General features: G+C 41.6%; 3 protein-coding genes across 3 annotated transcripts; all 3 read left to right on the forward strand.

Annotated features, from left to right (window-relative positions):
* Positions 1-2708: 2708 nt before the first annotated feature.
* On the forward strand, positions 2709-4531 carry tnni1a (troponin I type 1a (skeletal, slow)). Its single transcript, XM_070909955.1, has 5 exons — positions 2709-2765; positions 2921-3052; positions 3240-3329; positions 3486-3662; positions 4306-4531. The coding sequence occupies exons 1-5, from the start codon at positions 2709-2711 to the stop codon at positions 4408-4410; spliced, it is 561 nt and encodes a 186-aa protein (XP_070766056.1). The 3' UTR covers positions 4411-4531.
* A 3160-nt stretch (positions 4532-7691) lies between these two features.
* lad1 (ladinin) lies at positions 7692-14676 on the forward strand. The gene is made up of 14 exons (XM_070910942.1): positions 7692-7787; positions 8491-8676; positions 9234-9519; positions 10852-10925; positions 11577-11748; positions 12134-12226; positions 12537-12580; positions 12666-12708; positions 12966-13009; positions 13118-13184; positions 13286-13420; positions 13533-13622; positions 13902-14027; positions 14200-14676. The coding sequence occupies exons 1-13, from the start codon at positions 7750-7752 to the stop codon at positions 13998-14000; spliced, it is 1371 nt and encodes a 456-aa protein (XP_070767043.1). The 5' UTR covers positions 7692-7749; the 3' UTR covers positions 14001-14027; positions 14200-14676.
* A 357-nt stretch (positions 14677-15033) lies between these two features.
* Positions 15034-24040, forward strand: tnnt2a (troponin T type 2a (cardiac)). Its single transcript, XM_070911184.1, is given in 14 exon segments — positions 15034-15180; positions 15309-15382; positions 16442-16496; positions 17912-17974; positions 18909-18917; positions 19804-19828; positions 21095-21158; positions 21443-21559; positions 21665-21742; positions 21855-21965; positions 22071-22180; positions 22320-22410; positions 22500-22540; positions 23794-24040. Coding segments are annotated over 13 exon segments (840 nt in total). The 5' UTR covers positions 15034-15180; positions 15309-15340; the 3' UTR covers positions 23828-24040.
* Positions 24041-25268: the final 1228 nt, after the last annotated feature.

Here is a 25268-nt window from a genome sequence, read left to right on the forward strand (position 1 = left end):
TCACTCTTTCTTTCTTCCAGAACTTCACTATCAGCCTTATTTCTCCCATTTTTATTTAGTTTCAATTACCTTCCCAGACAATCTTTGATGGGTATAAACAGAAAAAAGTCCTGCCTATAGTTCATCATCCAAGCCAAAGCTCCAGGCTCTAACTGCTGGACCCTGGTTTATAATGAATCTGCGAGAGACAAATGGACAGAGCAAGATTAGGCAGTAAGAGAGATGGGGTTGACTAATAATAGCCTCCACTAACAAAATAGAAAGAGAGAGCCAGACAATGGGAGGTGCAGTTAAATAGAGGGACACCAAAGTCGTTCTGTCCATCCTGCCCCTGTTGTCGCATCTCTCTCTCTCGTGCTTCTGACGCTGGTAAGGTCCCTTCATGGTGTGATCTGTAAAGATTTTCAGGTGTGGTGTTAGGCCTATTTCTTCCTTCTGTGCATTTATGGTACAAAAACTGAATGTTTGAACAGATTGATATGTTTGTCTGGTACCTTGTAGACTTTATCCAAGATTTCAAAGAATTCTGGATCTAATGCGATGGAAATGTAGTTGCATTCCTACAAATCTAACGTGTGAAGTGTTGATTCCATGGTTTTGAGGGGGATCAGTGTACATTATATCATGGGAATGCAGTGAACAGTGATATTACTAGAGATGAAGAGAGCTATTAAGTATTTTGATGTCATTTTGTCAATAATGTGCTGTGGCTACGCCTAAACCATAAGTGCATTAGCCAAAACACTCTACAGGATGATCAATTGAAATAATATGAAATACTCTGCTTTGTAGCCAAAGCAGCTCAGTTCAAATCCGAGGCTGACATGAACTTTCCGAAACACCTTGGGCTGTTTCTTTGAATTGCCAAGTTGGCTGCACCACAGAGGCTCATAAGCATCCATGAGTTACTGGCGGCCAATCCCTGATCCAGACTGGGCACCCCAGAGCACAATCACCCTCCACAGCTGTCTATCAGATTTCCCCTGGTCTATTTGGGGAGACAGGCCACTCTAAATTCCTCTCCCCGAGATAATCCTGAGGAGAAAGATGGGGATGAGAGACGGGAGAGATGGATGAGGGATGGCTATCAGTCTGGAATTTTCCTAATCCGTTGGAGGAGCTTGTAACCCCATCATGTTGGGAGGTCTTAAGTGGCATCATTCTCAACTAGAACCAACTCGTAAAATGGGAGAGGGACATAAAGAGAGAAAGGGTGAGATGAGGTCAGACAGAGAAGGGGTGAGTGTGTAAATCGCTTGTTGATTTGATAAACGGCAGAAGGCCATGAGACTGAGGTAGAGGAGGGGTAAGATAATGTGATGACGAAGGTGTAAACAATAGAGCTGACAATGTGAATTAAGTGACTTAAAACATAGTCTCACCTTAAGCCCTGTTAAATGTGTCACAGCTTTCATAATATTTTACATGTGGTAGACAATACTTCCCAAGAAAAACTGTCTGCAGTGAGGTCTGAGAATTATTAAGAAAAACTGGGACATTTTCCTGAAAATGAATTCATTTTTGATGCACTACATACAAAATTCCATTCACCTCCATTGTCCCAACCATTTATCTCAACTTTTACAGGTTTATCCATTAGTTTAACCTAATGGTTATAAATAACTAATTTGATTTTAGCTTTGTATTTTAACCATTTATCCATTACTAATTATTTCAAGTCTTAATCCACTTTTAGCTAACACGTTCTGGCCATTACTTTTAGCTATCTATTTCACCCATGTATCCATTACTTTCAGCTAACTATTTTAAACATATAGCCAGGACTTTTTTCTGACTATTTGAACTGTTTATCCATTACTTTTAGCTAACTGTTCCAACCATTTATCCATTAGGCTACTTTCAGCTAACTAATTCAACTTTATCCATACTTTTAGCTAACTGTTGTACTCTCAACATGTGGTGGTGTATTTCTTTTCATTTAAATTGTAGTATCTATTTTTTCCAAATTTAGTTGAGCTACTACTTTAGTTGAGTACCCCCAAGCAACTCCAAAAGTACCCTTGTGGTACAAGTACCTCTGGTTGGGGCTTAATGGCTTAGACAACCTCAATAGCTAGAATGTGTGATTTGGGCGAACAGTCCCTATAACTCTACTAAGTCATGCTTTTTGGAAAGTCCTGCAGAGTTAATGCAGGAGAGATGCTGGATTTGTTTTGTGAGCCATGAAATGTACAGCAGGGAGGAAGTAAGTGTGTAGAGTTTTGTATGATTGGCCTGCTGACAGCTTACATACATTGTAAGAGGCTCCACATTTCGAGAGAGCGCTCATAGAGAAGTGTGGCAAGATGATCTGGCCCTCCACAAGCTGATGAACAAACACTGACCAACTGTTCAGTGTGCGTTTCTAATCTCTTTTGTCTCTCCTCCAGTGAGATCTCATCAACAGGATGCCTGAGCATGTGTGAGTAATCAGGCTTTGTGTTCTTATTTTAGACCATTTACTCATTCACAGACATCCAAACAAACACAAAACTAATATTTCTGAACTTTGTTTAGGAATAATCTTTGCTCTTTTCCTTCCTTTCCTTTGAAACTTGTCCACTTTTTCTTTTGCAGGCAAGAGGTAAGACCACTTTTTTCAAATATTCCACAGAAACAATACATGAATATGTGATAATGATATTTTAAGCTGCAAGTGAAGTTCCCACATTTGAATTGTGTTTAATTTGAATTGCAATGTCCTGATTATGTTCTCCATCCAGAGGAAACCAAAGATCTCAGCTTCAAGGAAGCTGATGCTCAAGGTAAAAGAGATCAAGGGCCCAGATGTTCTGCCAATCTGTAATGTAATACATGTGTCTGACCACAGGAGAGCAGCAGGGGTCATGTTCTGAGAGGCTGCACTGTGTCCTGTATCCTACTGATATACAGGTAAAACATTTGATTCCTATTTGTGCAGAGTCTGATGGTGGCAAAGGCCAAGGAGGAATTGGAGCAGGAGGTCCTGGTTAAAGAGGAGGAGAAACAGAAGTATCTGGCAGAGAGAGCTCCTCCTCTAAACACCAGCAGCCTGAGCCTCGCGCAGCTGCAGGTAACTGGTCCTCAAATTCCCCGAATTCTCCCTCGTCATTCCCATTCTTCAACCTGGATCTTTTCAAGAACTGTGCCACATAATTCTCTGCTTCCTCCACCTCTTCATCGAAAACCAATAAACCTCTAAATATTAATTTTGAATCCAGCCAATTGTTTCAAAATGTTTTATGTGTGTATGTGTATAGGACCTCTGCAGAGAGCTCCATGTCAAGATAGATGTGGTGGATGAGGAGCGATATGACATCGAAGCCAAAGTCATGCTCAACACACGTGAGGTATACAATACTTCCTCAGCTCATTACCATGTGCTATGGGCAGAATTTTTTTATTAATATTACATCATATAAGCATATATGCAGCTGAACTGTCACCATGAGAAAATCCTGCAGTACTAATGGAAATTGCCATTTAATTCTCTGTCCCTGATCCAGATTAAAGACCTGAACATCAAGGTTTTGGACCTCAGGGGGAAATTCAAGAGGCCTAATCTTCGACGCGTTCGTGTGTCTGCTGACGCCATCCTTCGCTCGCTGCTGGGCTCCAAGCACAAAGTCTCCATGGACCTCCGGGCCAACCTCAAGTCTGTCAAGAAAGAGGACACTGAGAAGGTGTGTGCAGAAGGGAGAAAAAAAGCGATACATATACACAGAGAACGCAATCAGCAAGATGTGAACCTTCCTTGGGGCAAGCGTGCAAAGCTGCTGTGAAGTTTCAGATACACACATGATGTCAGCGCTTTAAGAGCCATGGAACACCTGAAACATGTGTTTGTATGTGTGTGTGTGTGTGTGAAGGGTGTGTTTGAGATAGCGAGCAGTAGGTCAGTGCAGGGCGGCAACCGTGTGTGTGTGTGTGTGTGTGTGTGTGTGTGTGTGTGAGAGGAGGAACGGCACACAAGACAATGATCCCATTGTACACAGAAGAGAAGCTTTTGTCACCGGTTCTGCTCACCGGTCAGTGTGTGTGTGTGTACATGTGCGGATTACCAAGTGCTGGTGTGTATCTGTGTGTGTGTGTACTTGCATGGATGCGTGTGTCTTTGAGTGTATAACAAGACGTAAACCAGTTATACCAGTACGGTTATACAGTATTCTCATTGGGGATTCCCAGGTGACAACATGGGTCTCAAAGGCTTAAAAACAACGATAATAATGATACTAAGATTTTCTAAACCTGCTCTACTTCACAGTCTCTTGTCTTTTCTCCTTCTTTCATGCCATCTCTTACACTATCTTCTGCATGTGTCTGCAGAAGAGGCCAGTAGAGGACAGTGACTGGAGGAAGAATGTGGAGGCCATGTCAGGGATGGAGGGCAGGAAGAAGATGTTCGATGCTGCCAAGGGTCCTGCCCAGTGAGCCCAGAGTGTGATGGGCTGGTGTCGTGTGGGCGACATCGCTCCTCCTGCATCTGAATCGGTTTTGTTTTCCTATGGTCTATTGCAGCTCCTGCATTTCTGGCTAACACTGTCATTCTTGCGTATGCTCCTGCCATGGAGGTGAGAAGATGCCCCCCACACTCCTGAAAGGTTTTCTCCACTTTCCTTAAGGATCTGTTTGCTGTTCGTTGATATGGTGTTAAAATGACTTTGTCTATATGCTATGTGCATTTGTAATGTTCTCATAACTGATATTGCACCCAAACCTCAGATATTTAAAAAAAAAAAAAAAGAGTCAAAACAACATGCAGATTGTATCTCTATAAGAAAAATGTGGATAATATTTTAACTTAATCAGCAGGTCAAATGTTATTAAAGCCAATAATGATAATGGCCAAATTAAACTGCATCTTTGAAATTCTTGCTTGGTGATAAACTATAAGCATGGCCTGTGGTTTTGTGAACTGTAATAAAATTATTTTTGCCCTTCATCAGCTGGATTTACATGAAATTTGACATTAAAACACATGAAATGAATCTAATTTCTCTGTGCCTTCGCTTTGTGTTTCTTTTTTTCTGTGCAAATGTGTGCTCAATGAACAATGGCTTTATTTAAATGAAAATAAACTGGGGAATCGGCACATATAAGGTGAGTAGGTCTTCTCGTTAGAGATGTCATTAAATCACAAATTTGCCTCAAGGGGCTTTACAATCAGTGCAGCACACAACAGCCTCTGTCCTCAGACACTCGATTTGAATGAGGACAAATTCCCCCCAAAAAAACTTTAATGGGGGAAAAAATATTGAAGAAACCTCAGGAAGAGCGAAGAAGGAGGGATCCCGCTCCCAGGATGCAAAAGTTGTCGTGTGTACAGAACAAATATAGTAAAATTACAGTATGGACAATCAGGATGACAAAACTATAGATAGATTGTAAACATATATTAAGAATGTGGATCCTGGAGGACGTTGAGCAGCTTCAGGTGATGAGACCTGAGCCACACAACCTCCTCTCCTGATTTATGTGGTTTCCTTTGGCAAGAGGACTAGCACGAAAACATTTTCTTTTCCAAATTTGGCTCAAACGTGTCTTTGTTCAGTCATAGTTGTAAAAACACCTCAAATAATTCACAGTTGCGCAGCCCTCAGTTTTTTGCCACACTAGTGGCAAGGCTCTAGGGATGACAATGGCCCACCACTTTTGTACAGACAGAAATATTTCAACAACTGTTGAATGGATTACCTGAGTTTTCATCTAGCACCATCATCAAGTCAAAATTTCAATTTGTCATATCAGAATCAGAATCAGAAATACTTTATTGATCCCGAGGGGGGAAATTGTACTTTGGTTTATGGCCAACGAGCTGCTAGCATGGCTGTAGACTCTTAGTCTTGTTTTATATTAGAGGAATGTGAAAGGAACATATGGACAAACATAAACTCAGATAGAGACACATCTGCACGATAGCACATTTCTGCTGATATGCTCATGTCTGCCAGCTGTCCACACCAGCATCCTGTCCACAGCTGTAAAACAGTCCTCTTTAGCTGCTGTCTGTTTTGCATGCTTATAAAGCACGCTCTGAAATGTGCTTCCGTAATGGTACTTTTATCATCGCCTTATCCAGGTGGATGCAAAGAGTCTGCAGTAGTCATGTGTCACCAAATATAGTTCCCCACTGACACAAGGTGAACACTGCAGCAACACAAAAACACAGACACACAAAATTCAGTCTTCAGTGTTTGAACGACGGAGAAGTGATGCATGCCTTGCTTCGTTGGCCAGGGAGTGACATGTAAACCAGTTCCATATGATAGCATCTTAATAGTTCAAGCTATGAGCCCTTTATCTGTAATCATAATAGTAGCCCACACTGTTTATTGTTGCCTCATGGTCTGCACACAATACAGCAGGTACAGGTGCGGTACAAGGCCAGGTGAGGTGGAGGTTGTGTGTGTGTGTGTGTGTGTGTGTGTGTCTGTGTGTGTGTGTGTATGTGTGTTGGACCGAGCCTGAGTCTGGGTCAGAGTCCGACACACTGGGAAAGGTGTGGCATCACACAGCAGAGCAAACAGTCTGACTCACACTGTAAAGAGACCAGTGCAACAAAGCATCAAAACCCAGTCTGACATGCACAAAAACCAGTGGTGGAAAGTAACTAAGAACATTTACTCAAGGACTGTACTTGAGTTCAATTTTGAGGTACTTTACTTGAGTATTTTCATTTTCTGCTACTTTATACTTCTACTCCACCACATCTCTACATCTCAGAGGCAAATATTGTACTTTTTACTCCACTACATTTATTTGATAACTTTAGTTATTACTAGTTCCTTTGTGGACCAAATAGTGCAAATAATCAACAAATAGATTATGATATGTTATCATAAGTTAGGATATGGTTCAACTTTATTGATCCCCAGGGAGAGAAATCCACAAGCAACCCAGCAGTATCATAAATCATTCAAATTAGCCCCACCTTTACCATCTGCAACATTAAAGTGATGCACACATTAATGCATCAGTAATTATAATCCAATAATATACATTATTCTGAAATGGGACATTCTCCATATAATGAGTACTATTACTTTTGGTGAGTGCATTTTGATGCTAACACTTTTGTACTCTTGCTTGAGTAAACATTTGAATGCAGGACTTTTACACTTTTACTGTTACAGTTTAACTTTTACTATCCGACCATCAGTTGACATTTCTTTAACAGGCTCATTCTCACCGATGTTGTTTGCTGTTTCATTTTATGTATTTTTCTACTTTAGTTCTCGTTTGTTGTTCTTGTGCCTGTTGATGTCCTGTCAGTTTGATGGTTTGTGGTCTTTTCTGCAGTGCTATGATCTTTCTTTCTGCTTTAATTTTATTCAGTAATTCATTGTGTCTGTGATTGTTCAGTAACTGCTGATTTACGCTAACACAATTTCCTATACATCGACTTTACATTATTACTGTTCAATTATATGTAATATATAATTATTATCCTGCGTGCTGTGTCGGCTTTAATAAATAAGATTAGTTCATCTCGCAGCAAGTTATGGCCACACAGCTATCATAACTGCCACATTTCCACCATACATGGAGATGCTCTCTCTCTCTCTCTCTCTCTCTCAGGTGGGTAGCTTACCTGTGTGGTCACGTGACGCCTCAGTGAACGCACCGGGGTAAAGGTGGACTGCTTTGTGCCGCGCTGACTGTAATTTGACTGCCGCGCTCAGGGTGCCCGTCAGTCGACTCTTCTCTGTCTCTGTGAGGGAAGTGCACCTGGGAACTTTAGAGACTGATTTTTCTTTTTTTTCGTCCAATATGTCCATCAGTCGGAAGAACTGGTCGGCTTTGTCCAGGTAAGGTCATATCCTGCAGTGAGCTCGTTTTAAAGAGAATATGACACATGTGGTTGAGAGCACCACCTGCAGCTGCTTTTTGACAGTAGATGTCTTGGACTTCATTCAGCTAGCTCTAGCACAAAAAGCAGCCCTCTATTATAATATTCATTATAATATATGAAGTCAGCAGCTGGGTGAGTATATGGTAGCCTCATGAAACAAAGTGCTATTCTGCGTTCCTTTGGTGTCATTATATTTCTTACTTGCACTTCTACCTTAGCTGTGGTGTTTGAATAATAATCATTTTAGAGACAACTGGAACATTTGTACAGTCTTACCCTTGAATAACAGAGGAAACATGCTGCACTGTAACTGGCTGCACCAACAGACTAATAAATGCTGTGTTTTCTGCACACATCATGCATAATACTAGACTGAAAGGTTTATTTAAAGTTGCTCAGACAAGCAACCAACTGTGACTCTACTCATAAACAGTTGATGAACAAGTAAAGCAGGTTCTGTGTAACCGTTATTATAACCGCAATCTCTCCTTTTCAAGCAGTTAACTGGATTTATTTCTGCAGGCTGAACTGAGGGACTGCATAAAGGACCAGTATAAGATAAATAAGGACTTGTGGGGCATAATAGGTTCCCTTCTTAATTTTTGCCTTATCTCTGTTTCATTTTCTGTTTTTACATCCACGTTCTACTCCGTCCTCAGCCTGGCGCGCCAGTGGACGAGGGAGGACGAGGAGGAGGTGGAAAGGGAGAAGAGGAGGAGGGTGAAGAGCTCAAGCAGCACAGCCGATCCCGATGCTGACTTTAGCCCAACACCCAGAGACACACCCACCAATGACAGCACCTTGGGGACGGACTCCACAAGTGAGATGTCCCAGGGCCTCAGCAGGTTATTCTCACGATTTAGTGAATTATTTATTGATTCGTACTTGCCAAAGCTTGATTTATAGACTGCCTGAACATGACTCTGTTGCTGTAGGTGTTTCCTCTGGTCTTCTTCTCTCTGCTTGTTTACGCACAGCTCCTTTTACTACTATCACTCTCTTCTTCTGTCTCTCTGTATCAATCTCTCCATCTCTCTTTTTCTCTTTGTTTCTTGTATGTAAGATGGCTATAGGGCTGCTAGTTTCTTCTCTGATGGTTCACCTTTTTTGTGGATGGATTTCAGCAGCAGGGAGAGGTGATTCTTACACTTTTGCCCCATGGGAGTGTGTTATCTGTACACTTTTCAAACGCATGAAAAAACCTGATGCCATCCATGCAAAGTATGAAAACAGCACCAGATGATTACCTGGAGCAGAAGCAGTCTTCAAAGAGAGAGAAGAACTATAGAGCCTTTCATTAGAGAAACCTGATCAGACACAGGACTGACAGGTCCTTTCGCCTCTAGACTATCCTTCATACATATCTGTCATTCACATGTGTGTACATACTATTTATTTTCAGTATGGAGCAGATGCAGCTGGACTTCGTGGAGATGCTGCGTGTCCGTGATGAAAAGCGGAGGATGAGGCATGTGGAGACGCTGAGGCGACAGAAGGAGGTAGGGGAGGATGAAGCGGAGGCCTGCAGAGGAGGAGGGGCCCGGGTGGAGCTGCTGGGGGACTTGGATGAGGACCAGGGTGGTGTGTTGCCCTCTGTAAAAGCCACATCCAAACCACAGCCACCCCTAAAAACAGCCTCTTACAGTCCAACCACCAGCAGCAGCAGCACTAACACCACAAACGGACAAGTAAGATGGAGACACTTGTTACCTTTCAGCAGAAAGAAATATTTGGTCGTTTGAGTTTTAAACCGACTGGAGTTGCCATGTGACATCACGACTGAGAGTCTACAGCCATGCTAGCTGCTAAATACAAAATGCCAGCATGCTAACATGCTCACAATGACACTGCTAACATGCTGATGTTAAGCAGGTGTAATGTTTGACATGTTTGCCGTCTTAGTTTAGCATGTTAGCATGCTCGCATTAGCTAATTAGCACAAAACATTAAGTGCAGCTGAGGCTGATGGGAATGTCATTAGTTTTGCAGGTCATGAACCAAAGAATTGAATTATTTGAGCTTTTTGACCTGATGATAGCGCTAGATGAAAAGCCATAGGATCACCAACCATGAACGTCTGCACCAACTTTTGTGCTAATCAATTCAATAGATGTTGATATTTCACAGGATAAGTGAAGACTTTGACATGCTGGTGGCGCTAAAGGATAAGTTAAGGAATCACCAAAGTCGTCTTGGGACCATGAATGTCTGTACAAAACGTTGTTAAGATATTTCAGTCTGGACCAAAGTGGTGGACTGACCATCCAACAGCAGCTAGCATGGCTAAAAATGACAGAAAAAAATGACAAAGTAGGTTATGAACTGTCTTCACTAACAGACAAATCCTTTGACAAGAAAAAAAACACTAGACAGACCTTCACTAACATCCAAACTATTAATGCCTCACTCAGGTCATAACACGGTGCTACCAGTAGTGCCACCCTGCAGTGTGGTTAATCACAGTTAACTGTTACCCCACACGCAGGGTGAGTCATGTTAATCATTTTCTAGGTTCTACAACAACTTTTCTTCCCCTCCAGGGAAGTTATTAAGGTTTCGTGTTCTGTAAGAAGGAAATACTCAGTGTACATTTCTAACAATATTTAGGTGAACAAAGCCAGACACCGAGTGAGAGTGGATGATGCTCACACACATGCTCACACATGTCATACGTATTTGCTAGTTTTAAACAACTTTAGTTACTTGAGTATAGAAGCATCAGAACAGAAGGAAGGAGAAGGAAGGAAAATGAGGAAAATACTGGATCATCTCCTATCGTTTTACTGGACTCGTCCCATGAAGTGACCATGCAAATCATGTATAAAACTTTGATAAGATGTACTTAAGGTCATAATTTGAACCTTATCTTTTATTACACTCGCAGGCAGCTCTAATTCAGTGTATCTGCAAATAAGGCCATAACTGCACAGTGTTATGTAATGCAAGGTGTGTCTCAGGTGGCTCTGTACAAAAGCTTGTGTGCTCACACTGACTGTCTCTCCTTTTTGTTTTTTTGTTAGCACAAAAACGGAGAGTCGTTGGGCAAAGACCCCGATCCCATTTCATCGTCCAACCCGGCTCGCAAGTTTGTCAGGTTAATGAGTGCATTTTTTGTCTATTGTTCTTATGTAAGGGTTTCGTCAGGAAGGATCAAATACAGATCAAACATTTTTCTAAGATAAGATAAAGGTTGTTTGTTCCACACAAGGAAATGAAAGTGCAGCTGAAGAGAAGAACAGTGTAGTAGAGCAGGGAAACAGCAACCAAAAGCAAGATATTCCCCAAGTAAAAGTGATTTTACTGGCTTAGTTTATTGTTTAAATAATCCACCATATGAAGACAACCATATGTGCTCACAAACCAGTCTTCAATAGACACATTTATTTAGATATGTGTACATTTATCGGAATATTATTATAGTATATACAATGCAATCTCACATAGACAGAAATGTGGTTATTTGATGATGTTGCCAGCTCGTTGTTTTAAAAGATCAAAATGTTTTTATATGTTCAAGAGGGTTTTGACATGGTAGACATGCTTCATCTAAGTAACTTTATTATCCCTTTGCGGGTAGACACAGATTGTAGAAATTAATATTTCAAAAGGGAGACTGGTGAAAAGGGTGCAATAAAGACTTTAATACTCTGCAGCTTTACTGTGAGTTTGGTCTTGGATCACTGGTTGCTTTCTCATGCACATCTTCAACTGACCTTTCAGTTCACTTGTGTCTCTGGTGTTGCAGTTCGGTCTCCATCTCACTCGACAAAAGCCCCTCTGGCAGCGTGTGCTCAAATCCCATGAGCCCTCGCTCCCCGACATCCCCCATGTCACCTCGGGAACACTGGCCATCGCCCTGCCAGAGTCCCCGTCCTACGGGAGCCCAAAGCCCCGTTCAGAATGGACACACACAGGAGGTATTTTAACACACACACACACACACACACGCACACACACACACACACACACACACACACACGCACACTGTTAGATTACATCTTTTACGACATAACTATCTGTGCTTTGTGTTTTGCTTGACACAATGAGTATAGCTGCAAAGTGCTTGGTGAGTGCTAACGCCACTGCTCATCAATACAATAATGCAACAGCGCCCTCTGGTGTTAAAAGAGTAAAAGTTACAGCCTTTGTTCCAATAAAAACATCATCGGCTCCAGAGTTGCTCCACCTGCGGCTTGTACAAAGTACCATCTTGAAGGATGGAAGAGATGCTCACTGGAGCTCATTACAACTGACTCTAATCTTATGTAGCAGAACATTTCAAGTGATTTTACTTTACCTCAGACCGGCGTGAATGGCTCTCCCTCCAACAGCAACTTTGAACAGACTTCCAAACCTGCGTTCGTCAGACAGAGCTCCAGGACTATATCTTTCAGGGTAAACACATCCAGCTCACACACACACACACACACACACACACACACACACACACATATACATACATGTATGCACACAATCTCCCCAGTGAATGCCAATGTAAACTTTTGCCTATTTGACTGTAAAAACACGATTTAATCTCGCACCAGCTCTTAGACTATCAGTTCATGGTAATTTGCTTGTGCCACTTACCAGCTTTCACGGCTGACTGGTTGCTTTGTTAACACCCTAACACATCACATTAGCTGCCGATGTTTGGACGACTGTAAGGTCTGCCAACGCACATTCACATATGCCTGGTTTTCCGCAGATGATGAGGAAGAAAGAAGAGGAGAGCGCGCCGCTGCAGAGGAGGTAAGGAAACATCCTGGTCTTTATTTTGAGCCTCTTTGTATCTGTCTACTTCAGTTTGATCACTGACTGCTTTATTCTGTTGCAGTGCAAGTATGAGGATGGCCTCCAAGAAGTTTGAATCCAACCCAGTAAGATAACAATTTACTTTCACCTGATGTAAAATGATAATAATGATAACACTGTCATCAGGTTTGTTCATATAGTGCTATATAGATTGATTCTTGGCTTTATGGTATCTATGGTAATTTCTTAGTGAAACACTCCGCACCTTGCACAGGAAGGTATTTCAATATCCGCTGAGTAAAAACATCACACATATATTGCATCATAATATTATTAAGATTTGCAGTCTGTGTAATGTGAAGTATCCTTGGGTTTGTACCAGGACCAAAATGAAGATGAAGACAGAGCGTCATCTTTCCAGAGAAAGTGAGTTTGTATTTATTTGTACCTCTTCTAAAAGTTTGAATTATTGTTATGAGTCAAAGTTAAGTGTATGCACTTGGACCTGTGCATTCTGTTTTCTGTTTGGTCCAGCTCCAGGACGAGGATTTCATCCAGGTCCATCCAGGAGAAGATGGAGAGACTGGCTCAGGCTGCGCAGGTCAGCAAAACATAATGACTCTTCTCATGCAGCATGTTGATGTCACCACAAAATACAGAGTAACTTGACTTCTCTTGACTCTGCTTCCTATGTATGCTTAGAAGTCTGACGTGATGCGATCTCCGGACGTGACCCAGAGGACCCTGTTCCTGCTGGACGAGGTGTCCAGGAAGAGAGGCCTCTTTGAGAGGGAGCAGCCGGCAGCGATCCCCACCAGCCCGGGAGTTTCCAGACAGGTACGTTCAGTGCTCACAATCCACTTTTTGTTCTGTGTCAGATGCCAATCAGTGTGTGCACTAATCTCATAAGCATGTGCCGTTTCTTATTTCACATCTCTGTCTGTCACAGGAATTTAGGAGCTTCACATCAGGAATGTCCGACCGGATCAACCGCTGGCTCAACAAGCCCAACCACTCTGGGTCTTCACACAGTCCCCCTGTAAGGCCAGTTGCATGTTTCATGCCTGCTACAACTGCGTCATGTGAGAAGTTATACAAGTGCAGCATGTGGCAGCTAGAGGGCAGTAGTACTCTGTCAGTGCTGTTCATACTGTATGTGCCTCAGTGTCCTGAGCAGGATATACTGTATATGTTGTATATGTACAAGTCTGACACATATCCGAATATAAATAGAGCATATAAGTTTCTCTTTTCTGTCTCTGTTGTATTGAGGGTTGATTACCTTGTAGAAATATGTGTGATGATTATGTATTTGTAGGATTTGAGACATGTGGACATCACCAGTAAGAAGAGCCTGTTTGAGTCCAGAGGGGAGGACAGTGTCCCGAAAACCAGCCCTGGAAAAATCTCCAAGTGAAGGACGCCCATTCATAATGCCCAGCAGGTGAGATAACTGTCCCACGCTGCATGTAGTAACATACAGTAATACTTATTTGTCTGGTCATTGCTATGGAAACAGTTGTAACAACATCTAAATTACGAAGATCTGAGGCAGCCAACAACGTCAACGTAACATACTTCAATCATTTCTTGCCTTTCTGTGCATTTATTTGTAGGACTTAGAGGACGGCGAGAGGAGACAAGGAGAACTGCAAGATTAACGGACGCCATGACTGACTGATTCTTTCTTCAAGCTTTTTATGTTGTTTTTTTTCTTCACTGCCCGAGCACACAGGAGAAACAGATATGCGAAACAGAGAAAAAAAAGTGAGTTGGGTTTTAGCTCTAGAGGACTGAAAAGGAGGTTACTGCTTTTAAAGTTAGGAGGCTTCAATCATACACGTTTGCATTGCTTCTTGAAATATGAATCTGTCTTATTTCCAACAATGAAACACTCTTCAGCTATTCACCTGAACTTACTGAACAGGTGAAGGTCTTAAGGCTAATGATAGCAATTTTATTGAATTACACTAGTGGGAGTTCTGGAGTGGTAATTGTTTTTTTTGTTTTTTTTTACTAATCTGCCAGAATATGTGTTTTGTTCTGTGCCACTGTGGGCAAGATGCTGCCTGTCTATAGAATAAAATGTTTTATTACCACAAATATGTGTCATAAATTTATTTTAATTGCTCACTTACACAACACGGAAACAGTGTCTAGTCTTAAATGCATATATACTCCACAACATCACTTATCTCAGCAGAGGGAGGATGTAGATAAGAGTTGCATGCCTGTGTTTTGTCAGTGGCAGGCTGCCATACAAGGGTGAGAAGAAATGGTGTGTATACTACAGCTTGTGCGTGTGTGTGTGTGAATCATTATCTGTGAGCAACTGTGAGCTTTTTCTGGATCTTTGCAACCCACACTCGTGCACACGGCGGCCTTTTTTGGGAATGATGATAATGGAGAGTACATGCTATCTAAGAAGTTATTAATAACACAACAAGGGGTCCTAAAGCCTCTTCCACTCTACGCAGTCTGTCCTGTTACCCTTTGAGTCCTCACCTTCCTTGTTAGAGAAAGTAAGGACCTCTCCTCTGCTGCACATTGTGTCTCTCCATCAGCTCTCTTTCTCCATCACTGCATCTGATCCTCAGGTAAGTTTCACTGATTATAACGTTACGTGTGGGTGCAAACAGAATGCAGTATTTATGCCATACAATGTGAAAAATGTGAAGGGGAACATGATTTCTAGGCGAATCTATGGCCTCTGTTTAACGTTCAGATTCACTGCTGCACACCTGAACGCTCCCTGCCATGTCTGACAACGAGGAAGTGGTGGAGGAGTATGAGGAGTAAGCTTCTTTTCATTTCTATGTGTCATACAAAAGCTCTTGCCAAACGTACATGATTCGTATGTTTCTGCTTGAATAGACTGTACATGTGTCCTGTGTAAATGTAGAAATACACCCCTGTTATATAAGTGGACATAGAGAGACATGTAGTTTCTTGACATGTATTGTAATGACAGCTGTATGTTACTTTAATGTGATGACAGACTGCTTTTGTCTCAGAATAATAACGTACATACGTGTTTGATTTTCGCAGGGAGGTGGAAGGTAAGAACGCTCATCATGACTCACCACATACTGTACAGTACTGAAGGATGTGATATACTGTTAAAACTCAGGCCGTGTTGTTTTGACACGTTTTCTCTAAGTAATCCATTGAGGCTGATGTATAACCTGATACTATATACTACATACAGTATATATGGAATTCAAAGGAATGTAGTTGTGTGTCTTGTGAACGAAGATGTCAAAATGATATATGTTGAGGTCTACATTTTTTTGGTAATATATGAAGCTTATAGGAATGCATCATAAAGTATGTTTGTACCAAAAGACTTCCTTGTTGAGTGGGTAGCCTTTCCTGAAAAACTACAGGATGTAAAAGCTATTTGTTCAGGCCCTTGATGGTGATTTCCTCTTCCTGTGTTCCTTTTTCTTGTAATTAGTTGAAGCATTAGAGCAAAAGTAGTTGTAGTTTGCATTTCTCATCATGTGATTTGTATATTCCCTCTCTTGTGTGTTTTCCCGTCTGCGTGACTCAGAAGAGGAGGCTGCTGAAGGTATGGCCCTTGTGTGGACTTAGCGGCGCAGCTTTAGCACGGACGTTTATAAATTAAGTTCTGGGTGAACAATCTTTGTTCGGGAGGTGGGGTGATGAATGTGGTTAAAATAACTGTGACTAACACTCATGAATGATTACATTAGAATCATTCAAGCTGGAGTTCATCATGCTTTGAAAGAGTTCTTTCTTTTTATTTCTTTATCTCTGTGTGTTGCTGGCTGCTTTGCTGGCTGGCTTTACTAAACAGCTCTGTGCTTTTGCTCAGCAGGGGAGCAGGGGGTAGAGGAGGAGGAGGTGGAGGAGGTGGAGGAGCAGGAGGAGGAGGAGGAGGCAGAGGAAGGTACTGCTTGTGCTTTGAGCTGAAAGCATCTTTTTTAAGATACTCCATAGACGGTTGATGTTGGCTGTTTTTGTGGACATGGTGTCATTTTCTGTAACAACTTGATCTGACATGACATGAAGTGTGATGGCGCTCATTAAGCACATGAACAATATCTTGGCATAAACATTATGATACAAAATTGAATTTGTAAATAAATAAATTCTAGCAGACTGTTTCTAATATCTCAAGATCCATACAAGTACTGTATTACTGAGAAATAATACTTGAGCTGAAACTATCCACTTAACATTTGCTAGAAAGGAGGAAGGGGAAAATGACTTGATAAATATATATAATAAAATATAAATGAATGCTGAAATAACTTTTTTTTACTATTATTACTACTATTTATTATGGATTTCTACATTTCTTCATATATTTATTTATTTCTGTGTCTGCATGTTAATAGAGGTAGATGGCACCAACATCACTCTAAAGCAAGAAATACAGAAAGAAATACGCTCTTATTTAGTCACAATTAATTACCAACATGTATGTATCTGTCAATTGATCTATTTAATGATGCATCTCTGCATTTCTTTCACGACTGATTTATATGTCTGTTTTTTTATTTAGTTTTTGGATATTTATGTATTTGTTTCAGCATTTATTTATGTATGTATTCATTTATTCATGACAAATGGTAGTCATTTTTTGTCCTCCATGAACTGCACCTGATCCGACTTTTCTGGATTGGCAGTGTAAACTATCAAAAGCCCAAAGTCCACAAAGTCGGTCTGTTTTTGCTGTCAGTGACGGCGGTATCTCAGAGAGTGTTACCAGATGAGATCACATATTTGGGTCTTTGCCACTCTGCTCTCTCTCCTCTAAACTTCCCAAATATTGACTTCATGAACTTGAAATGCGTTCCTTATCACCCGACTTGACAAGTCAGAGTTGTGAAGGTATGGCGTGTCAGCACATCTATCTAACCCCAAATATACACACACACACACACACACACACACACACACACACACACACACACACACCAGCTCTTGAGTGCTGTCTACTTTAAATACCAGAGGTGAGTAGCTCATTCTGGACTGATCACTTGTCATCTCTCTGCTAGGCTTTCCATTGTGTTTGAACAAACTATTGTCTATTCTACTCTGGAGCACAATCCAACAACCAAACAAACATAATGTGGATACATCTCCAAATAGTGTGAATAAGAGAAAAAAAACATGTAATTAGGTATATAAGCTGTTCTCTCGTCTCATTCCTTTCTTCATGAACTTGTGAAAAATGACAGATCATTGATGAGGGGGAGCCATAGTTCGAATAAGGCAATGAGTCAACATCACACCCTGTGAGTGTCAAGATTTCCCACTGATATGTTACTATTTGCTTTGCAACTTTCTTCCCTGCAGAGGCCGAGCAGGAAGAGGACAAACCTGCTGCAGAGGAGGGGGAGGAGGCCAACGAAGGACAAGGTGAGGGGTTCAAAAGTGAAGTGTTGCTGTTGTGCAGGCGGTTACCCAGTAGGACAACATCCACGTGTAGTGTCGGGTATGTGTTGACGACAAAATGATGATGATTCATTAATTCTGTCCGTAACCATCCGTCAGAGTCAGACAGGAAAATGATGTGCTATCTCAGTCACTCTTCACTTTGGTATGTGACAGTCTGCAGCGACTTGATAACTTCAAACCTTCTCTCTGTTTCTCTCTTAGTCACACCAGACAGCCACTGAGTGAGAGTTATCCTCCTGCCTCCCACCCCTCCCAGCCCTATGGCTCTTGCTTATTAGTCAGAATTAGATATCTGCTGTTATACTTAATCAGCTATGCTTAGGCGTTTCTCTATCTCGTTGCCAATCATGTGAAACGGGAGGGATGTTAGTCAGATTCAGTCTCATCTTTCCATCTCGTCTATGCCTTCAAATCAGTGAACGCCCTATGAGGCTCCTGTAAACTGTCACCTGATGTGTCACACACTGGACGGGTGGCTAGTTGACTTGCTAATATGGTCTCCTGTCAGATCATCTGACTAGCTGTAGGGATGGCGTTCACTGGTCCACCACTTTAGTCCAGACTGAATTGTCTCAACAATGATCACATGGATTGCCATGACATTTTGTGCAGACATTCATGATGCCCAGAGGATGAATCCTAAAGACTTTGGTAATCCTTTGACTTTTCCTCTAGCCACACCAGCAGGTCAAATTATTTACATGAAATATCTCAACATCTTCTTGTAGGACTGGCATAACATTTTGAACAGACATTCATGGTTCCCATAACAATGTATCCTGATTACCTGCCTTTTTATTTTATTTGGCACCACCATTTGCAAAACGAATGACAATCCCATTAGATCTGATGGTGCTAATTAGCAAATGTTAGCATGCTAACACACTAAACTAAGATGGTGAACGTGATAAACCTTATACTTGCTACATCAGCATGTTAACATTGTCATTGTGAGCACGTTAGCATTGCTGACGTTAGTATAAGTCTCAAAGCACCACTGTTCATAAGTATAGCCTCAGACAGCCGCTAGCATGGCTGTAATGACAGTCTAGTCTTGTCTCTAGTTGTGTTGGACTCCTCCCCATAGTGTACTTTTTGTTTTTATGGCCTTTGTTTAAAATTTTTGGTTGAGTGTCATTCAGAGGTCACTGATACCATACCTTCTTTGGTCTGGTGAGAGACTTCTTATCATCAAGACAAGCTCTCGAGAGCGCTATTTATGATATGCGACACACACACACACACACACACACACACACACACACACACACACACAGATCAGCAAACAGTACCTGACTTTCTCAGTGCTCTGTTTTGGTCTTTCTCTTCTTTTCATGTACTCTAAGCTATCATTTTGTCTGTCAGCACTCCTAAAACACTACTATTTACTCTCCCCTAACGCACACTTATTTGACACACAAGGTCACAAACCTCTCAAGTATATTGTTTTGGTTTCAGATGGAGAAGGGGAAGCGGAGGAGGGAGAAGGTAACACTGTTTATTTAAAGTCCATCAAAATGAATGTTAGCACGCCTTTCACATTGTGAATCTGTTTGTCTTGGACGTACTCAACCTTAACCTGAATCATATCAGAATTAGGCTCGGATGAACTTTCTGAACAAAATATCCAGTTGTTATGAGCATGTACACAGGCTCCATTGTCATAACTTGCTGGCGTTTCCTAGTAGGATTATGAAATGTTTTGTTTTTGGTCTTGGTGAGAGTGTGTGTGAGGTCTGGACGAGCTCATTGGTGTCTTCTGTCTCCATTTTTATTTTCTTTCTCAACAGAGGAGGAGGCCAAACCAAAATTCAAGTGCGTAACACTCACTGACGTGCACAAACACACATACCTTTAAATTAAAAGAATAGTTTGACATATTGGGAAATACACTTATTGGCTTTCTTGCAGTGAAATGCAGTTAAATGAGAAGACTTCCTCAGACTAGCCGCAGAGGGAAACAGCTAGCCTGGCTCCGTCCAAAGGAAACAAAATCCTTCTACAAGCACCTCTAAAGCTCACTAAAGCTCACTTTATATCTTGTTTGTTTAATCTGTGCAAAGTTACAGTGCCAGGCCAAGAAATAGTCTGGTACATACATTGATGTTTTTACACTTTCGCTTTTGTGTGGATTAAACGAATGACATAACATGTTGACTGAGCTTTAGAGGTGCTGGTAGGCTGGTTTTGTCAAAAATCATAATCCTTCTCATAACTCAGTCAAATGTGAACACACAAACATGATTCACATATTTTTAGATTCAGTGTGATCAATGTCCGTCCATCCATAAATCTGCTTAGAAATCATAGGGAGGAAAAAAACACTCCTTATACTTGTTCTTATTAGCAAATAGCTAATTCGGCATACTTTTAATGGTTTCCAAAATGTAAACAAAAACAGGCTAAAAGACATCATAACTTACAGAATCTGTAGCATACTTCCCATTTATATCCCCCAAAGCATTATGGGAAGCATTATGGTTATGGTTTTTTCACATTGCTCTATAGATATTTTTTGACATAGCTGAGGTTCAGGATGTCCCATTGATTTCATCTCTTAACTGAACCCAAAACCTAAAAAATAACCTAAATCTAAACCTAACCTCACACTTGCTCTAAAGTCTTATGCCTAAACCTAAACCCCATGTAACTGTAACCCTAGCCCTAAGTCTAACCCCTACATGTTAGTGTATAATCAATGTATTGGTCATCAGTGTTTAGATAATGCCATTACATGAAGTGAATGCAGAATAGGAACTGGTTAAGACTTGAAATCTAAAGTCTAAGACTTTGGACTTGGATGTCAAAATGAAAGACTTCTGATTTGCAAAACAATGACTTGTTCCTGTCTGTGTCTATATTACTATGGTTAGTTACAGTTCATTCTGTGACATTGTGGAGTAAAATTGAATAAAAGCTATTCCAAAGCAAAGAGTACAACAAAATATAGATATAAAGAAGCTGCTTCTAAGCATTCACGACATGTTTGCTGATAGAGTTTTATCCTCATTTGACATCCACAGTGACAGCGACAATGTTTTTCTTTTTTGTTCACTCACTGTGTTTTTTTTTAATCTCCAGGCCCTTCATCATGCCCAACCTCATCCCTCCTAAGATACCAGATGGAGAGAAGGTGGATTTCGATGTGAGTGACAGACTGAGGGACGCCTGTTTACTTACAGTACATACTGTGCATAGGTTTCTGCCGAATGCCATACTGTGTCATTTTAAACAATCTTTGACAACAAATCTTTTCAGTGAACTTACACTGAAGCCCCCATTGTTTTTACCCTGTATAGTCATTTTTAACCTTTAATTTGAGACCAACAACAAATGTGTATCGTGTCTTTCTGTAACATGGAAACCAATGAAACATAGACCCATATTGAACCATTCAGTACAAGAAGCACTGAACCCCTGTTTCTGTAGGATATACATCGTAAAAGGATGGAGAAGGACCTGATGGAGCTTCAGACTTTGATCGAGGTTCACTTTGAGAGCAGAAAGAAGGAAGAAGATGAGCTCGTTAATCTCAAGGAGAGGATTGTGAGAGCCCTACACTATAGCCAATCAAATGTAAACGTATTGACGCACACGTAACATTAAAGATGTGCTTTAAGATCTGTTAAGACCTGATGATCTGTTGTGCAGGAGAAGCGCCGTTCGGAGCGAGCGGAGCAGCAACGGATCCGCAGTGACAGAGAGAAAGAGCGACAGAAGCGTCTTGAGGTATAGTCGGAGTTCAAGCTGCTGTAATGTAATTTATACTTCCTGCATCTACTGACGGAGCCTCCACCTCCCAATTTCGCTCCTCTTTCTCTCTGAATCCATGTTTCTTTAGGAGGAGAGATCTCGTAAGGAGGAGGAGGAGGCCAAGAGGAGAGCAGAGGATGACGCTAAGAAGAAGAAAACCCTCACCAGCCTCCACTTTGGAGGCTACATGCAGAAGTTGGTGAGCAGATGGAGGGTTCATAGTGGGGTTTTCTTCCAAGAGGTTAAAGTAGTTAAAATGTGAAGGATGTAGACCAGAGCCATGTTTTATTTCACTTTCCCACAGACAGAAAAACGGAGTGGTAAGAGGCAGACTGAGAGAGAGAAGAAGAAGAAGATCCTGAATGAAAGACACAAATCTCTGGACATCGAGAGCTTGAGCCAGGAAGGACTCAAGTAGGTCATTTTACTACAAGAAAGATAAAAAGAAATGTTAGGGATATTCTTTAAGAAACGTGAGGCGATGAAAATAATCCCTCAACATAACAAAAACAGCAACCATAGTGTCCCATTTTTCCTTATCTGTGTCTCACAGAGAGAAAGCTAAAGAGCTGTGGGAGTGGATGTACCAGCTGGAGGCTGAGAAGTTTGAATTGCAGTACCAGTTCACCCGACAGAAATATGAGGTGTGTGTGCTTCAGTATACTACACCTATCGTTGAAGTAAGGCACAGGATCTAACAGTGCAAGTAACATTTACATGTTTTCTGTTACAGATTAACGTGCTGAGGAACCGTGTCAGCGACCATCAGAAAACGTGAGGAACGAACTCTGAAACTCATTTCTTTCTCTCTCTGATGCGAAACACACATTTAGATAAAAAGAAAAGACAGGAAGAGATAAAAGAGATGAAGATGAAGAATTGTCTCAATAGATGGAGCAGAGGTTCAGATTCAACCCCTGAAACACTGATCCTACACTTACCATGATGTCATTTGATGTTCTGTTAGACCCGTCCTGCCTGGCAAATGCCCATGTTTTACAAATTTGTAGTCTCCAAGCCAAAGCCGAGGGGTTCTTTTTTTCCGACCTTGGAAAGCTCCCTCTAGTGCCACAGATGACATGATACAACTGTTCCCTTTCGGTCAGTACACTCGTTACAACACGAGAATGTGAATTGTGCCCTCGGCTGACCACCCTGAAGGCCTGTCAGGGCCAATGAGACAATGAGATGAGACCCCGCGCAGCCTTTTCTTCTCAATTACTTACTTCACCTTGCTTATCTCGACTCTTGAGGGACCCTTGCTAGCAATTTAACGGTCCGGCCCAGGGTGTTGATCTCAAGGCTTGCTCCAGTGCAATGCTAGTTTAGCTTGCTTGCTAGCAGCATTCCCTTTGCCATTTAGCCTAGCTAATGGATACCTATATTGCTAACAAAACCACTATTTTCACCTGTTTAGCTTGCTAACAGCTTGCATGTTTTTAGCGTGCTAGTCTCGCTTAGCCAGACCTATCTCCACACTTTGTTTTAGTGCTGTGCCAGCTCTGGAGAAACCCATTATAATTTTGGTATGGGGAAAAAACTGCTCTGGCTTGTTTGTATTTTTTTTTTAAACAAATCACAATCACCTTGGGCGGCACGAAGCCCAGGATGCAGCTACGGTGCAAAACGGTAACACGCAGATAGTGGAAGGGGAGGCAGACTTATCCCAACAGCCTACATCCTGTGAGCCAGACTATTAGCATGCTAACTCCCCCCTCTCTGGGAACATTGGTTTTATGCATTTCATGGGTTAACTCAGCCCCGAGGCTCTGTTACTCTAACTGGGTGAGCTGGCTGTGTGGCTGGGTGTGGCAAGCAGGTTAGCTGTCACAACTGTCACAGACACACTGAAAGACTTGCTTGAGTGTCTCTGAGTATGAGTATGTCTCTCACCGTGTGCTGATCGGATGGTAGAGAATTCTGCAACCCCATAATGTCGGCTACATGTGCATTCTCTGAGCTTTTTGTGGACAAACAACTTGTATCTGAGTCTTTTGCCTGTTGTGACTCACCCTTGTTTTCAACAGATCCAAGAGGACCAAGAGAGGCCTGAGGAAATAGACGCTGACCTGCTGAGTGAGCAGTGTGTAACCATAAGCCCCATCCTGCAGCTACCGCCTCAAACAAAGCCATGGGGCTTCCTGCCACACCCCAGACCCACCTGTTTTCCTAAATCACCTACAGTACCAATTATATCCAGATCTCCAGCTAAAGCTCACTGTTTTGTTTTCCTTTGAATTAGATCCTCTGTGTTTAAGGGTGTAAATAAAACCATCTCAGATCAATCGCTGGCTTCTTTTCAGATCTTTGTGCATGGGTGCATGTGTTCGTTTACTGGCACTCAAAAGTCTACAGAGAGTAAAATGACTCTGCTGTACACTCAAGATATGAATGCAGAAAGCCTGAAGCAAAGACAGGAGACATCATTCTACTCACAGACATGCTCTGACATGACTAAGACTGTCATGATGCTCCTTGGGCTAACGCCCAGACCTCCACCCAACACACACACCTGCACATACACACACATACACAAAGAAAGGGGATGAATCATTAATCATTTACCTGTAATGTAGGTGGGAAAATCCTTCTCATGAAAGAAGTTCCTCCTTCAACTGCTTTCTGTCTTCTCTTTGAGGAGTTTCAAAAACTCATCTCAAAGTGAATTTACATGACAACACATGGTTTTGATCAGACTTGCAGATGCAGAACTAAATACCAATTAAGTCATTGGTGCGGATCTGATGTGACCCCAGATATGTTGGAAAGGTTACAACTTGTAATGAAACTAGCATTCCATTCAGTGGCGGCGTGATTTAGAAATGGGTGGCTAGATTTTACAAAACTTAACTCAATTTATTAAAAACACACACACACACACACACACACACACACACACACACACACACACAAACCTACTTGCTGTGGTCTAAGGGTGGAGTTGCTGTGTCTCTGTGATGTCTGCACCATTTTTCAGCACTCCACCACTCAAGTTTAAAATCTACTACATCCTAAAATAATCTAAATCAAACTAAACACATAATATTTCTGGTTCAAAACCATTTATTTCCACGAAAGAACACAAACATGTTAGCCACCTCTTTGAAAACAGAAAGGGGCTCTGAGGATCTCTTTGTCCTTGCAATGTGGTTTATAATTGGTCAACATATCATGGAGTGATAACCGAGCCAGTTTTCTTTTCTTCACTACTTTCCGTTACCTGTCAAGACAGCACCGGGGGCAAACGTTAAACAGAACAGATACAGCAGTTGACAGTGACTTGATGGAGTTGCGTTCACAGACAGGATCGACAGAAAGATATGAGTGTCTTTCCTCATAGTTTTTCACTGACAAAGGATCAAAGGATGAAAAAATAAATAACCAGTCAACTTTAGCGAAAAGGAACGACAAAGGATATCCAAATCTAAATAATGCAGAACACAGTAAATCAAACCTGCTTCTGTCAGACCCTCACACTCTTAGTCAGAGAACAGCGCGCATA

This window comes from Enoplosus armatus, chromosome 8 (assembly GCF_043641665.1).
Source record: "Enoplosus armatus isolate fEnoArm2 chromosome 8, fEnoArm2.hap1, whole genome shotgun sequence".
Classification (NCBI taxonomy): domain Eukaryota; kingdom Metazoa; phylum Chordata; class Actinopteri; order Centrarchiformes; family Enoplosidae; genus Enoplosus; species Enoplosus armatus.